Source organism: Mya arenaria, chromosome 4, assembly GCF_026914265.1.
Source record: "Mya arenaria isolate MELC-2E11 chromosome 4, ASM2691426v1".
In the NCBI taxonomy this organism is placed as follows: Eukaryota; Metazoa; Mollusca; class Bivalvia; order Myida; family Myidae; genus Mya; species Mya arenaria.
In genome coordinates, this window is record NC_069125.1 from 51,452,722 (window position 1) to 51,470,833 (window position 18,112).

At 37.5% G+C, this 18,112-nt stretch overlaps 1 protein-coding gene across 1 annotated transcript; it reads left to right on the forward strand.

The window, feature by feature from the left end:
- The first annotated feature begins 5,923 nt into the window (after nucleotides 1–5,923).
- Nucleotides 5,924–16,928, forward strand: LOC128230895 (putative ammonium transporter 1). The gene is made up of 14 exons (XM_052943323.1): nucleotides 5,924–6,041; nucleotides 6,620–6,742; nucleotides 7,079–7,168; nucleotides 7,768–7,995; nucleotides 8,182–8,270; nucleotides 8,551–8,694; nucleotides 8,968–9,159; nucleotides 9,515–9,577; nucleotides 10,351–10,489; nucleotides 11,459–11,556; nucleotides 13,172–13,298; nucleotides 15,509–15,589; nucleotides 15,869–15,988; nucleotides 16,714–16,928. Exons 1-14 carry the CDS (start codon nucleotides 5,924–5,926, stop codon nucleotides 16,926–16,928), a joined length of 1,827 nt encoding a protein of 608 aa, XP_052799283.1.
- The last annotated feature ends 1,184 nt before the right edge of the window (nucleotides 16,929–18,112 follow it).

The following is an 18,112-nucleotide window of genomic DNA, read 5'->3' on the forward strand; positions in this document are numbered from 1 at the left end:
ATCATGAGATCACAAGCAAATGTGTTATTACAGCTGGAATCTCCCTGTAATTACTGAGCAAGTTCAAATTGTTGTCTCCGAAAAAGGTGGTAAAATGTCGCCAACTGGTCAATGACAATATGACGGCATTAATGCTGTAATAGTTAACACGTTCAATTAACTTGGTGTATTTGAAGTACTAACGGCTGGTGGTTATTTTGCTCCATTTAAGGTTATGTCTAATCTGTTTGATGCATTTGTTGTGTCTATATTTAATTATGGATCGGAGGATTGGGGATTTGGAGGATAGGAGTGCTTGGAAGGAGTGCAAACAATATTTTGTAAATGGATCCTCAAAGTGAAAATGTCTACAAATACATTATCTTTACACAAAGAGCTAGGTTTCCGTTGTATACCGAACGATATATGCGGATTATCAAATATATTCTGAAACTATTCACAAACAAAATTGATAAATGTATTGGAAGGAGAACTATTTGTAAAGAATTAAGAGCGATATATTTAAATCCTGCTGTTAGAAATTGGGCTTCAAACGCTCGTGATGTTTTACCACTTTCAGGATTTCATGACTGGTGGTTACTTCCAGAATAAGTAAATATGACTGCCTTTATACCTTTGCTTAGAAATAGGTTATATATTTCAGACTGGGGAGTGGGTATGGAAAATTGTAGCTCATTATACATCTATAAAGATTTCAAATGTACATTCGAGGTCTCAAGCTATATTTATAAACTAGATAACACTAAGTACAGACAAGTACTTGCAAAATAACGACTATCGTGCCATATATTAAATATTGAAGTTGGGAGACATATTAATATTGTAAGAAATGAGAGAAAGTGTACCTTTTGTAACATGAACGATCTTGAAGACGGATACCATTTTGACATAAAATGTCCAGTGTAAGTTGGATGTTCGTAGAAATTGTATACACAGATACTTTTCAGAACACCCTAGTTTGGCTATGTCTATTTCTCTATTGCAAATTGATAATAAATATTTTTTTGTTAAATTAGCAATATTTTGTTTAAAAGTCTTTGAAATAAGAAACTTTTAAGGATTCTTCTTATAGTTTAATTTATGAATTGTCATCCAAGGCAAGACGATTTGCATTTGTTTTGTCTGTGCTCTCAAAGGCGTAGCTAGCCCTCTATTCATGTGGATTCATAGTTGTGTTAGGGGTTCGGGGGCATGCCCCCTCGGAAAAAAATGGAAACCATGGTGCAATCTGGTGCATTCTGGGCGTTCTGATGCGCTTTATTTAGTACTGGAAAATGGACAGTTTTAGGATAATGTAGTCAAGTACGCATACTGCAACTATGGCTGATAATTTTTGGTCAAAATCATGTGGATTCAGCCACGTACTTGCGTGTACATTGATTCGTGCATATATACACTTAGTAATCGGTATGTTTTTGTCCAATGAAAGAGGCAGTATACTTCAAGTTTGCCAATACATTTATTTCAGTAAATCACCAGTCAGTCGTTATTCATTTGAATCAGGTGAACAGGTAGATATAAACTGTGGCTGGCCAACTTAGTGGGTAATTTACACAAAAGTATGTAGACCACTAAAAAGTAAGAGTTTGTTAGCACGAACTTACACAAAATACGGTAGTATATAAATGCGACCTGTGCAATTTCTATTGTTTTAGTAATATAGCAAAATGGAATATCTAAAAAAACCACGACAAATAATTGAAAGTACACGAAAATGGTACGGTTTCCATAAAATGGGAGCTTTGGAAATTCCGTTGAGCGTTTAAATGTTTCTTTTACCTATATCTCTCCTTGGCAGACTATTTCTCATTATCAATAGACCGCATCCGTACAAAAATGAAATTGTGGTTGATTAGCGCTAAAATTGTGATACCGAATACAATATCCACGCTTACTCCACGCTCACTCTTAATCTAACCAATCGACATTCGCCATTGCTCCAATTTAGTATAGGATAGATCACGAGTAGCCGTTTGATATGGAATTTATCAGCGAGCGTAGCGAGTTGATAATTCCATATCAAACGGCTACTCGTGATCTATCCGACTTAGACAACAGAAAGTGTATTGCTTGTTTCTCAGTCCGATACCATACATTTGTATGAGAAAAATGTCAGGAAAGCACAGGAAACAAACATTTCTGTAGTATTAAGAACGTCCTTGTAACATAAGTAGGTGCACGATTTGCACGAGATTTACCAGTTGAAATATCCGACAGAAAAACAGTTGTGTGTGTGATTTATCAAAACTTTTGCATGCCTAGGATTGGCCGGCTGGAGGTAGCTGTTGTCTAACATATATTCGCGTTCTATTCTCATAAGAAGTATGTTTACAACTCCCCAAAACACGATTTCATCGAGACTACATTGATAGCCAAACATGAAACTGTACTTAGAGTCCAAGAAAAAAATATGTAGTTTTTCAGGCACACTTTTTTTGTAAAACGAAAAAGGAATTGGCTTAATTGTTTTATGGTCTAATAATTGTCACAAAGCCTGGTTCATTAGTAATAAGTGTTTTTATATTTTAATATGCACACTTATCATAAATAGGTAAGTAATTAGTTATAATTATATGCATAATATATATGTATATCAACCTCTATTCGCATGTATCTGTGTTAATCGTAAGTGAAACTTGAAACGTGATAATTCATTACACATTTAAAATCGTGGTTGGGTATACAAACTGTAAATATTTTTTTCGCACTGGACCACAAACTAAAATGGGATTTAAAAAAGCTAACACAGCGGTAGCTGATTAACTAAGCATTTTTTTAGTTCGCTTTTCCTATATCTAAGTCGATTAAATTTAGTTTTAGTCCTCTTGTTCATATGGGCAAATGATCAATGATATATTATTAGTCTATAATCATGATTTACAGTATATTTCAGACAGGTCAATTATAAGGTCATTTGATTTATTTATATGCTGAAATTCTTGACTTTCCCCTTTAAAAAGGCACTAGCGCTAGCAACTGATCCAATGGCGTTAATTATATATCCAAACATCTTGTTATTAACTCAGAAAAATACTTCCATCTTTCCTCGCAACGTTACCAATCAAATTAAAATCGCCTTGATACGTAATGTTATACCCAATCAATTGATTCGTTTAGATTTAAATACTAGTAGTCCAATACTTGAAAACCAGAAGCTTAAATAATGATAATACAATAAATACATGCAGTAAACCCATTTACATGCAGATGAACCCTTTTGTTGTACACTTTGTTCAAAACGAACAAAACTACAGCCTTGTCCTTTCAAACAGCACTGCACATATTTAAAATGTTGATTTATTTCATGTTGATCTTAAAATTAATTATAACTGGATGAAAAAAGGTGGTTAAACCATGTAACTAAATGATAAGTTATGATTATGATTATTATGTAAAAATAATATTAAAAGCATCGTCTCGGCCACCGTTGCAAAACCAGTCCGTCCTGGGACTCTAAACGGAATTCGAAAATGGAATGGCCTAAGGCCGGTAATAGCAAATAGGAGGTCAAAATCCTTGCCTTGCATGTGTAATGATGAAAAATTCGTGCAAAGACAAACCAAAATACGCGTTGTTTGCGGTACACTGTATTATATGTTGCTTACAATATATTGGACTCTTAAAATGAAGAAAAAGAACCAAACCGCATTGCTTTTGTTCACGTGGTCTAAGTCGGAAAGACGCAAGGGTTTACATTTCATTAATATGTCCACGAGTTGTCTATTCTATACCCCGTCAGGTAGAAAGGCGATCACAGCTGCTACCACAATTCCTCGGACATCTCGTGCATTGTGAAAGCTACCACATGTTGACCTTATAAAAACAATCAGACATCGATGTTCTTGTTTACTTCATAACTGAAAGGAAATACATGCTTATTGGTAAGGAACTATTTGTTATTTTTTAATTTGAGAAAATTTCTGCCATGTAAATTATACAGTAATTTGTTGTATGGTATTGTCAAGAAAGTCCATCGTTCATTCACCATGTTATAGTAGCCGGGAACTTTGCATTTCTTGGTTAGAACCGTAAACGTACTTATTGAACATACTGGGTGAGTACCTGAATCGGAACACTTTCGGAACTATTTTTGAAATAATTTTAGTTAGTCTTTTACCAAAACTACAAAAATTTTCATCAGCATACTAGGATTCAAGACCAATTATTTGATATAAATGGTATTTATCAAGATACTACTAATCTGCATGAAAAGTACTTTATTAACCACACAGTCAAGGACTGCTATTTTTGGTCATAGGAGTACCTAAATATGGATATTTTAATTCGTTGTTTATTTTTATGTATCCTTTTGAAATTATTTCTACATGTTTTGTTTTAGTAAATTAATAATTTATTTTAATTCCAGCTTGCTTTTGTCATTTTTGTCAGAAAAAAATTGACGATTTAAGGTAGCACACTCCTAATGGGCACCATTTCAAACTATGATCAGCTTGATAATTTCTTAATGTGTATCATTCCCTGGATTAAAAAACAAAATTTAAAAGAAATTTACCGTCAAATAACAATTTTATTTAAATTTGAATTACCCTATCCCCGTTTCAGAATTGTCGATAAAATTGGTATCAGAGTAACAAGAAATATATTTGCTTTCAGAAATAATACATTATTGATCAAATCACCAACAAATATTATTATACTGTACTGAAATAGCCATATGGTATTTCAATTTTATCATACTGTTTTTACCGCTTAAAATTGGAACATCGATGTCAAAAGCAAAAATAACAAGTTCTAGAAATACTCATGACCTGTTCTTTATTGGAAGTTATTTTACCGTCTCATTTAAAAAAAGTGTGTAATCCCCAACCTGCTATTTTAGCCGTGCCGTATTTGATTACTTTTTACAACAGTCTTGTATCCACTGTGCTACGAAGGCTTACCCTAAATGAGTGGAATATTTAAGCTATATACCTAACTTGGTAATATCACGTGATAACATCGACTAGCCAATCACGCATAAGGAATGAATTCTACTAGGTAGACATACCTAGTAATCTTTTTTAATGGAAAAATACGTATTAACTGCTAAAAATAAATTAATTGTAAACTATGTGGTACTTCAGTCAGTAAGTTTCAATGCATCGATACCAAGTTTGTCAGTTTTCGACAATTTTTTTTTCGCTATTTCATCATACGGAGTACAGCCCCTTTAACAACATAGGCTAACGCATTAAAATAGAAGAGTTTTATGTGGAGGGTTTAATTAGGGGTGTGCTACCTTAAGTAAAAACAATACAGACTGTAGCAGTATGCAATGATTGTGTCAAGCATGAACATTATTATGTATAATACATTTGAGCACGAACAACGTTGAATGACAGCAGCAATTGAAAAACTTACCGGAGTATCGTGTTCTTTGGAACTTGTATCTAAGGCAAGCGTTTTTATTGATTAAAATCGTAAATAAACCGATCATGATCGGAAAAATGCTTTTATAAAATGTCTTCCATATTTAGGTACTGTTCCGATTTAGGTACTCACCCAGCTGTCATTAGGTAGACTATTATACACGTGTTTCAGGAGGATCATGTCATAATCATAATAAAACAAGATACAAGAATAAAAAATCTTTATTTAAAGTCGGGTATATGTTAACAAGAAACATAAGCTCAATGAGCTATTTTCCGATATAAATAACGAACATAAACAACATATAAAACAGCATTGAGCGTGTGACCTGGAAATAAAAGCATATATGTTTAATAAAACTAACAGATATTGGAACACGCATTTACAAAAGCCGTTCGTTAGTATATTCATGCATGCATTTCTAAACAGTAAGATGCATTAGAACATTGAAAAAACAGTGATAACAGCTTTAAAAACAAGTTCAATGATCTATGAATTCTACGTAGTCAATTTATTTATTCCCCAGTCGGTGGTCCCCTAGCAACTCCTCACCATGACAGTGTTCGGGATCCCCCGGGATAACCTCACGTTCCTTTGGTCCGACACGGAGCTAGCCCGACTCGGGAGCAGCTTTCGGGAGAAATTCATCTTCGTCGGCGGCGGCAAAACATGTGAGTAAACAACGCTGTCCCTCTGCGCTCGAGCTATATAAATGTATTAAAGTTGCATTAAAAATCATTTAGTAAAATGGTTTGCGAGTTTTTGCATAATAAAACGAACGCTAATTAAAGCAAATAAGGCATTTAGAGAGGGAAAGTGAAACGCAGAACTATAATGGATAAAGAAGCTTGAAATTTCACTGAAAATTTGTCACCAATATACATTGTATCGATCCGACATCAACTTTGGTTTATATCCTATGAAACACTATTTTAAATTTTTAGCACTCACCAATCATTTTTTGCCTTTTAAGCTTTAAATGCACGGTAACTATCTTGTTATCTGTAATAAATATATATGCATTATTTTGTCAGTAGTTAAAGGTTAATCACTCGAAATGAATGTTTGTTTTACATGTGCATGTATGATTTTGAATAAGAGTGTCACTTTAAATTTGGTGAATTTAAGCCATGCAGTCATGCAAAAATCACACTTCTATATAAGCAAAGTCGAGAATACTTACTATTGCGAGAATTAGAAGCTCTCCATGGGAATGTTATACACTTTATTTGTCCAACATATTTTACAGATGACCACGATACCATCATGCAGTGGTTTAATTTTACTACCAGTACCAACGCTACCAGCTGGGAGGTGGTGTACTCCGACGTGGCCAAGTTGTTTCTACTCTCGCCACTGTGCCTCATTCTGAGTTCGTATTCCCTGTTCTTGCTTGTCTGGTTTCTCAAAGATATCAATCGAGGTAGTATCATATTATTGGTGGCGTCGTTGTTGGCTCTGCGAAACCTGTCAGAGATTTCTGAAACATCTTCGCTATTGTCTCTTTTCTTTGCGAAGTGGTTGCACCGCGGACGCAATTTTGATGTGACATGGGCTTTATTTGCTCACATAATTCCACTTTCGTGAATAATCTGAACTTTTCCCTGTCAACAAATTTTCTCGGATGGAAAAATATGTGCAAATAAATAAAATAAACGTCATTGTTAACAGTTGGGTTTTATTACGCATGCGTGCATTCGTTTTGCAGTGTGTCAGGTTGGGTGGGGGATGATGCAGGCCGGAGCATCCAGAGTGGAGAGCGCCGCCACGCCCTTCCTCGCCAACATACTCACACTAGGTATTTATTTTGTATCTCCCTTTATCGCCATATAAGATTTTACTCCTAATGGTAATCATTACGTGTTTTAAGGATGGTATCAATTATAACGTGTGCTATAAGATACTGTCAATTACAACATGTGCAAGAGGATGATGTCATTTATAACTTTCACTTTAAGATGGTATCAATTATGACGTGTGGTATAAGATACAATGTAGTGTCAATTATTACGTGTGGTACACTATAGTGTCAATTATAACGTGTGGTACACTATAGTGTCAATTATAACGTGTGGTACACTATAGTGTCAATTATAACGTGTGGTACACTATAGTGTCAATTATAACGTGTGGTACACTATAGTGTCAATTATAACGTGTGGTACACTATAGTGTCAATTATAACGTGTGGTACACTATAGTGTCAATTATATTTTGTGCTAAAAGTTCGTATAAAATGTAACGTTTTACGTTTCATAAAGTAAATAAAATAAATTAATGAATTCAAACACGTCAACATTACCATCACAATTACCAACAACAAGAAGAGCAATACTTCTACCAGTACTATCTGCAATGTTCACTATTAGTTTTGTCGAACCATGTTTCTCGTTGCAGGCGTCTCTGTGTTGTCTGTCTGGAGTGTCGGATACGCGTTTGCACGGTCAGACGGGGCAGCACCTTTGGGCTACAGCAACTGGTTTAGTCACGACTTTGAGAGTCACAAAGCTCTTGACTGGCTGTTGCACTTTTGCGCATGCGTCACCACCGCAAACATTGCCTCATCCGGTGGGCTAGAGCGGTGCCCGCTATATGTGCACGTTATAGTTACCTCCACAATCTCAGGTACGTCCTGTTAATGTTTAAGTATTTGTTGATACGTTCACATATTAACAACATAAGAAACATACACACACCGATGTCAAGAATATAAAAACATAGAGCTCAAACAATTAAATCTAACAAATGATGAATGTTATATGAAACATTAACTCTATATTTTACAATGCCAAAATTATCATCTTACAAAAGGGTTGTTGTGTGGCGTGGTGAACCGATGGACGTGGCACCAGGACAGTTGGACAATCCTTCAGGCCCCCTTGCATGGCGCTCCATTCACGGTGAAATATCTTTATATAAACATTATACGCATACACAAAGTTAAGTGTTTGAGTATGTGGTAGTGTTGTGATATCATGCTAAAAAGTAGTTACATATTTCAAATTTAAAAGAAATTTAAAAAGAACTGTATCATCCTGCTTTAGAACAAAGCAATAAAAGAACGTCGTTCGTAGTCAGTTCCTGTGTTGAATCTAAAATAAAGCCAATTTATGTATGTGGGACATTTCTTTGTCTAAATGACTGTTCAATCTTATTCTCAAATGTTACCATGATTTCTAGGACCTTGGCGGAAGCGGCGTGATCCACGTGGTTGGCGGGTCGGCAGCGCTGGTGGCCACTTATATGCTTGGACCGCGCTTCTATAGGATCCGGCCCCGCCCGTCCAAGATAATCTTTAATGACCTGGACGGACACTCACTTCCGGTTTATATATAAACAAATTGATACATATGTTTATATATAAAAGTAATTACTTAACCCGATTAAGCATTTGCTTGGCCTTTTCAATAAGGAAGAGGTTAAATGTCTGTCTACCTTTAATACGTTCTTATACGAGTGATTATAATTTTTATCGTAATTAAGCTCATCTTTTTGACGATCACAGCAATGGTCAAATTGAAGCAACTTGTAGAAAACATATTTATCTTTATTTATCTCGGACACTTATAACTTGACAATTTATCATTTCACTTACAGCTCGAGATGTTAGGATGGTACTTGTGTTTTGTGTGTATCACGTGCACTAACTTCGTGCGCGCGACAGTCACATGCATCACGTGCAGCACGGTCGTCCACCGTCTCGCGATGGCCGCCAGTAACAGTCTCGTGGCCGGAGGGGCCTCCGCCATATCCACCGGGTTAACCGTGCACCTGTTGACTAATCTACTAGTTAGTTACCATTCTTTGCATCAAATTTCTCTAAATGTATCATCAATGATCTATCAATAGTATCTGTTCATCCCCCATTCATAGAATGGGACGTACAATACTTTCACCTGCGGCGTTTGGGCGGGCGGATGGGCGGGCAGGTGTCGTCCAGTGTGTTGTCTGATCAATAACATTAAAAGCCTTTGTCCAATCATAAAAAAAAAAAATTGGTCAGAATGGGGATCATGTTATATTGTAGCTTTGTAGTTTTCTTAAAGCACGAATCGCTTCTGTTAAGATATACTAGTTCACTAGATGAAATCTTAAGTTGGTTATGAAACCAAAGTAATAATTCAATATAATTATATGTTTTAAGGGCCTGCGGAGGTTCCACTATTCGCTGTGTAGAATGACGGCCAACGGCGCTCTCCTCGGCCTGGTATGTGCTATACGGGGACATATTTCCTACTGCAAAACAAACGGGAAAATTTTCGATGATTTCTCCTTTTTTCCAAATACTCCAGTTAAAAGTCACTTTCATTATCATTATAACGTTCATGGTATGACCAATGTATTACTGAAAAGTTTAAATACACTTAGTATTAGTATTTCGAGTATATATCGCAAAAATCACAATAATCACGTCACATTGACTAAATTTGTCAGAAATATTACGAATGAAAATTGAGAACAAAATCAAAATTTATTAATTTGTTTGATTTGAAGGACCAGACGCCAGATAATACCATTGCAAGAGAACATAGAAACTAGTCAAAAACTTATATAAAATTGATATCGTTGTGTACAACTCATTGGATCTTACTTACTGATGTATCACATGGCTTATTTCGCTTGCATCTTTTGCAGATTTCGCATATTTTTCAAACTCGAAATATACTGGGGCTGTCTCCCACGTAAATGCATGTAAATAAAAAAACACACAAAAAACACACACAACGGAATAAGTATCTGGACAGATCACGTGAATTTCACATGCTTAATATACACACTATAAACTGTGAAAACATGACCCGCTATTTTTGAACGGGTAAACTCAATATTCTTTAATCGTGTAAAGTGATGTATTATCGACCTCATACTCGCTCGTATTGACAATTCTTGGCTTGTCTTGAGACAATTATGTATTTGCCGATCTTTGGACCATCTGCTGTCTTGTCCTTTTAATTGACTTGTACGAAACAATTTTACAAGGTATCTGTGGCCGCTGGTTGTCACGTATACGCTCACTGGGCAGCGTTTGTCATCGGCGTGACGTCAACAGTCGGTTACGTCACGTGGAGTGCCATTCTATACGCGTTACGCGTTGATGATCCAGTTGGGGCCGTTGCAGGTCAGTCCTAGTTAAATTTAGCTCTTCCGTATCCAATATAGAGACATTGTTATAGCCTTAGAGATCCTCGGTGTGGTCGTGAAAAAATACAACCGTGGCCATAACTAAAATACGTTTCAAATATTCAGTGACAACTTAGTACAAATATTGTCAGTTGTTGCAAGGCCCCTACTTTTGTGTTTAATAAATGTCGAATAGTGATCCTTGACCGAGTAAGATAACATGAGCACTGGCACCTGCCGGCGGTGCCCTGTTAAACATGTCTACTCCATTAAAATCGTTTGATTTAAAAGTGTTTTTGCACTTATATGCGTTGAAAGGTCTAGCACCTCTGTTCCGCCACGATGTGATTTCAACACTCGGTGCCCATGGGAAATTATAATTTATCTCCCGATGCGCCATTAAAGAAACGTCTCGTCACATCCAGGAAATGGGTACATTCTTTCTTTGTGATATCAGATAATGGATCTCAATCGGATTTCATTTCAATATTATTCTGCTACTTCTACAGATGAATTCTGACTGTTTTTCTGAGAAAGACGTCAGGCTGTTCAGCTTTCAAAGCTTTATACTTAAATTTCTGATTAAAGTAAAACCCGAAATAGATATCTCACCGTCAATTACTAACTCGGGGTCATCCAGACGACAAGAGAGGCCAAGATCGCTGTAACCGGAGATGCCATGATCGCTGTTACTGGAGTATACATTCAATGGGCAGCGTACATTATAGGAATCATTTGAATACACAGTCCAGCTGAAATCTTATTGTCAAGAATGCCAGGATTTGGCTAGTAGTTTCTATATCCGCCTCTCACCCATGATGACATGGGTTCGAGCTCCCATGGGACACGTTCTCTTGGCCTATCTAAAGGAACATCAAAAATAGCTAATTTACCGAAGAAACGGACCAAAAGTGATACATGATACAATTCTTATTGCCATTAGAATATTGTTTATTCATTTATACAGTTCATCTGGGCGGTGGGTTGTGGGGTCTAGCGTGCGGGCCACTGTTCACCCCGGGCTCCGGGCTTCTATTTGCCCATCACTCCGGAAGGGCTACGCTGGTAAGATAGTGTACACATTTCCAGGTATTAAAGCTGTTGTTAGAAATGATGTGTGTGCAAAATGCACAAACCTCTTCAAAACATTAATTATGGGTGGATAGTAATGCTGTTTAAAAGGCTTTCATGGCCATTCATTTTCAGACGTTAGCTTTTAAGCGAGATTTCTACGGAAATATGTGTCTAATGATTTCAAACGAACCCTTTCATGCTGGTATTATTTTCTATTAACATTTTAATTTATTGTCTTCTAAATGACGACTTTGTCGATATTCACCTAAAAATACAATTTGTGTTGTTTAAAACAATATCTAGTTATAATAAATATTCATTTCAAGTTTCGAGAAATTGGATAAGTTTTAGAAGTGTTATACATTTGAATGTGCCAAAATGGGTAATTCAAAAAGAACAAACGAACGCCGACAACATGGTTTGCAAAACTGTTTTGTATAAAAGGGATTTTATCCTAGATTTTTCGTACTAGCCTTAACGCATGTTATTGAAATAAAATATCATACCACAGTACACCTAACTAGGGGCTTTGTGCAAATGTGAGCACCTTACCAAAATTACCCTCACTTTGTCATTCGAATCTCCTCGGCCATTTTTATCGAAAACAACCTCGGATGTATATGGACGGATAACATAGTAAGAAATCCGTATGTTTAAGTCTGCTGCAAGTAGATCACGTAGTAAGTTATTTTAGCAGTTAAACTTAATGACTTTACTCTTGGGAATCTTAATAATGTTTGCAATAATACACTTCACTGACAATCAATTTGAACTTAGATCAATCAGTACAAGCTTAAAACACTACATATAATTAATGACATAATTAAAAAATACGAACTTCTACTGATGTACCGGCATATATCCGAGGTTGTTTTCGATAAAAATGGACGAAGAGCTCCGAATGTCATTTTGTCTTCTATTTTCCTAAACAACATAAACTGTTTACATTTGCGCTTCGCAAAAATGATTTAATGTTGCTTATTTCGGTATTTCCTGTTGTAGAAACATAAACATTTATCTTCATGTTTTGGCAATTATCTTGTTTTCCAAATAAATTGCAGTATCATAATTTTGAGTGAACTCACGTTCAATTGGTACCGTCGGAAAAAAAAGGGTGGTGCTGTATTTTAGAAACGTTCATCTATTGGCATATCACGAGATCCAGCACTGCTTTTCGTGCAAATAAGGGGAAATATGATGAACCGCTTCGGTAGTCTTCACCAACCAGTGTACTCCTTCGATAAAGTTGGCATATACGTAATTCTACGTCGCAAAGATAAATATGTAGATTTGTTATAGCATATGACCATCGAATTTACATTATTAAATATAAATCAAATTGCCATTCTCAAATATTAACCAAAATAAGAGCCCAGTATTGACAAGTTTTTGTTTGAAATCGCTTGTAACCGTGTTTATATAAAAATCTCGCTTAAGAAACCGAACTAAATTGTTTACGTCAAACCATCTGATCATGTAGTACCAGTATTAAAGTAAATTACATCTACTAGAATAAAAGGCAAGCAACATATTGTGAGTGATGATTTTAGCATTGAGTACATTCTATGTCGAAATGTACATTTCATTTTTTATTTGGCGAATACAGGCGCTGTTATGGAACGTGTTGACGGGCCTCCTGTTGGCGGGATGTTCCGCCTTCGTGACGGGTATCGCGTTGCTGGTGCCCCGCCTTCTCTCCTGCGTCCCCTTGTCGCATTCCAGACAGATACACGGTTGCTCCTTTAGTTGTTTTCAGTCTGATGTCATTATTTCGCGGTACTCAATTGGAAATAGGACCATGTCCGTTAATGAAGAACAGTTTGTTCGACGTCCTCGATCGCTTGGTTATAATCACTTGCCCAATTTATGAACATATCATTATTATGCCCCCCTTCGAAGAAGAGGGGTATATTGCTTTGCACAGGCATGTCGGTATGTCGGTCGGTCGGTCGGTCGGTCGGTCCGTCGGTAGACCAAAGCTTGTCCGAGTGATAACTCAACAATTCCTGGACGTATGGTCATCAAACTTGACAGGAAGGTTGGGCCTAACCAGTAGATGACCCCTATTGATTTTAGGGCTCATCGGGTCAAAGGTCAAGGTCACAGTGACCTTTAATGGTAAAATAATTTTAAAGCTTGTCCGAGTGATAACTCAACAATGCCTAGACTTATGGTCATCAAACTTGATATGGAAGTTGGTCCTGACCATTAGATGACCCCTATTGTTTTTGGGGGTAATCGGACCAAAGGTCTAGGTCACAGTGACCTTGAATGGTAAAAGGATGTCTGAGTGATAACTCGACAATGCCTGCACCCTTGGCCCTCATTCTTGACTTGGAGGTTGGGCCTGACCAGTAGCTGACCACTATTGTTTTTGGGGCTCATCGGGTCAAAGATCAAAGTCATAGTGACATTGAATGGTAAAAGGTTGTCCGAGTGATAACTCAACAATGCCTGCACCCATGGCCCTCATAATTGACTTGGAGGTTGGGCCTGACCAGTAGATGAACCCTATTGTTTTTGGGGGTCATCAGGCCAAAGGTCAAGGTCACAGTGACCTTGAATGGTAACAGGTTGTCTGAGTGATAACTCGACAATGCCTGCACCCACGGCCATCAAACTTGACTTGGAGGTTGGGCCTGACCAGTAGATGGCCCCTATTGATTTTAGGGGTCATCGGGCCAAAGGTCAAGGTAACAGTGACTTTGAATGGTAAAAGGTTGCCCGAGCGATAACTCAACAATGCCTGCGCCCATGGCCCTCAAACTTGACTTGGAGGTTGGGCCTGACCAGTAGATGACCCCTATTGATTTAAGGGGTCAGAGGTCAAGGTCACAGTGACCTTGAAAGCAAACTCGACAATTACTGGACCTATGGTCATCAAACTTGACATGAAGGTTGGGCCTGACCAGTAGATGACCCTTCTTGACTTTGGGGGTCATCAGGCCAAGGTCAAGGTCACAGTAACCTTTAACGCAAAAAAAGTTAACAAATCTTCTCCCAGTGATATCTCAACAATGCCTGAATCTATGATCATCAAACTTGACATGTAAGTTGGGCCTGACCAGGAGATGACCCTTATTGATTTTAGGAGTCATTGGGTCAAAGGTCAGGTTCACAGTGACCTTGAATGCGAAAATGTTTCAAGTGATAATAGGACAATGCCTGCACCCATGGCCCTCAAACTTGACTTGGAGTTGTGACTGACCTGTAGATGACCCCTTATAATTTAAGGGGTCATTGGATCAAAGGTCAAGGTTACAGTGACCTTGAACAAAAAATGCTTGTCTGTGTGATAACTTGTCAATGCCTGCACCCATGGCCCTCACACTTAACATTTAGATTTTTGGTGACCAGCTGATGACTACTATGGATTTTGAGGTCATAGAGTCAAAGGTCATGGTCATAACACACTCTATCCTCAAACTTTGAATGGTCATAATCTTAAAACTGCCTCAACGGCATACAATTTTAGCAACAAATCAGCTGTCATTTCGGTCCATGCATATTTCATTCAATTGTCCATATAATCCTGACAACATGGCGCTCAGGGGGGGGGGGGGGGGGGCATAATGTTTGACAAACATCTCTTGTTTAAATAAGAAACCGTCGGTTTGTTGAAGTGTCTCATTTGTTTTCGTTGATTCTATCACCTACATGGAATAGAAAAAAACAACAGAATTGATCACAGTTGTAACAATTTTCATAATAGACAAGTAGGAAATAGCGTCACTTGAAATTATTTATGTAATACTTAAATAGGAAAAAACTACATGACACATGAGCGACTTGTCAGTCTACATGTTTTATTCAATAATTGTAACTTTTTCTGCAATAACACTTTCCACAAAATAATAATTATTACGAAAGATGAGTAGAATCAAACACTCTGACGTATCTGTAGAGAATTTTTCAAAATTGAACCAGTCTTGTATAATTTCAGGCATGGATATGGAGTACCTTGGTCAACAGGCGTACCCCGACAATGACCGGATGACGCCCTTTAACACTGACGTCATAGAAGGTCACTCGCTTTTACAATAAAGCACGCTCGGAAAGGAATCATTTAATGGATTTAAATTAAATACATGCGGTGCTTCTAATGTAAATACAAATGGAAACTAATTATTTCACCTTTTTACCTTATGAAATCTGGCTCGAGGACCAGCAGGGTCTTCTTTGAAACTGTAAACGCATGTCGTGCATTGTAAAGAGCGTAATGGATAATGCCGTATTTCATGGTAGTCGTATATTCTTAGCGATGGAGTTGTTTATGCTCGAAATTATGCCTTCATGGTTTCAGACCGTGAACGTTTCGAAGACTCACACGTTACACTATCCAATTCACCGGCTCCTTCTGTGACGTCGCCCATTTCGCCGATGTCACTTTCTCTTGTAAAGTCACCCATGTCAAAACAGATCAGTAAGTGTTGACGATCAATAATTCGTCGAGTTTTATGCTCCGTGCACCCCGTGCGTCAAACCATCCGTCCCTCCGTCCGGCTTTCCATATCCGGGCTGTAACTTTTTCATGTAAATTACAACCACACTTTCAATAAAGGTTAAAACATCCGTCCAGTTATGTTCCAGTCCTTACGGGTGAGTGAATATTGTATCATTTTTTCTCTGTTCCGGCGGGGGATCTCTCCCCACTTCAGCCAGGGTTTGTTTTTTATACTTTAATGGTATTTTTCTGCAATTACTCTTGGCGTATGTGTACGATACATGAAGTAGACGTCGTGACCGACGCACTAAATTTTAGCCCCCCCCCCCCACACACTTGATGTCAACCGTCATCGGGCTTCGTTTATGCTTATAGTTTATGTTAGCGCCCAGCGCCTCCTGAATGATGGCATATTAGTAATTGTATAAACCATTGAACTAGGTTGCACTCGGTGTCAGTCGTCACTTACTACTGACGACATCATTCAAAATGTTGCTTTTGTCTAGTAGGTTACGATAGACGGTAAATATATCTGAAGACATGCAAGTTAGATGCATTTTACGGTTCACTTAAATCACGGACACCGACATTTAATAACTTAACTTAATCTTAAATCATGACAATTTCAAAATTTCTCTAGCTTGCTTTATATATATATAAATACAAATACATATGCTCACTGTTTATGTATGGTATCGTTTCAGTGACACTGCCTCCTTTCGAGACATTGGACATGTGTGACATCGAAATGGCGGCGCGGTCTCCAGGCTCAAAGTCGCTGCCTTCCTTCTCACGCTCCCCAGGGTACGCCGACCGTCGCGTATGGTTCTGGGGGGAGCGACTCGCGGATCAGGTGGCGCCGGCAACGCCGACACGCGGATACAGGGACGAAGACATGCTACGTGATGTAGAATTCTGAGAGAATTTCACACAATTTTTGTGCTTTATTAGTTATTTGATGTATTATATAATATAGGCTATAGTTGATGTAGTAGAAAGATATTTATTACTTATGATGTAGAATCGTGCCGTAGTATTCACGGACATAATGGAGCAGGTGCGTTCAAATTCGGGAAGGAAAATGTGTATTTTAAAAGATATTTCTTTAATGAACTTTGATGATCCTTTAACTTTGAGCTTTGCACCACGGAATGCGCATCATTAAAACCTTTAAATCTTGTTGCTGGAAATTTCGTCAACAGGCCTTGAAAGTCGGAAAAGTTGTCGAACTGTCGGTTCTTGAACTGTACTCCTTTCGATTGTCAATATTGAGACACCTTTTTCGGCATTCAGGACCTAGCGACGTCATTCACAGTAACAAAGGCAGATATTGTTCTTAGGGAAAATAAACGCTTTATAAAAATGCATTATTTTTCCTCGAAATTGAACAAATCTGCTCCGTTTTATTCGTGAGTATATCGGCTCGAACTGACTTTTGAAGCAGTCTGTTTATCTAAAACACAACTATTGTTATTATTTTGGATGATAAAAGATCAAAAACGAGATGTTTCATCTTTTATAAACCTTGTCAATGAATTCATTATTTCTTTCTGAGAACATTAATATACCAACGGGTTTGCATAACGTCGTTTTTCTATACGAAGGCCCCTGCAGTAATGATGACTATAAGTGTGTTTTATGCGAGCGATTGAAACTATTTCGTAGTTCTTTTCAAGGTATTGCATACGAAAACTGTTTAACACAGAAAAGGCGGGAGCCTAAACTTTTCAATAACTAAAGTTATTCGCGTTCTTTTTTATTTTGGCAAGTACTAAGTTTATCCACACTCAATAAACTATTGTACTACTATGTAGGACATTTTTTACGTGTTCATGTCTGCATTGGACACCCATGTTCATGTCTGGACTGGTCGTAGGTGTTCATGTCTGTACTGGTCGTACGTGTTCATATCTGCATTGGACGTACGTGTTCATATCTGCACTGGACGTACGTGTTTATATCTGCATTGGTCGTACGTGCCCATATTTGCACTGGACGTACGTGTTCATATCTGCATTGGACGTACATGTGTTCATATCTGCACTGGACGTACGTGTTCATATCTGCATTTGACGTACGTGTTAATGTCTACACTGAACACAC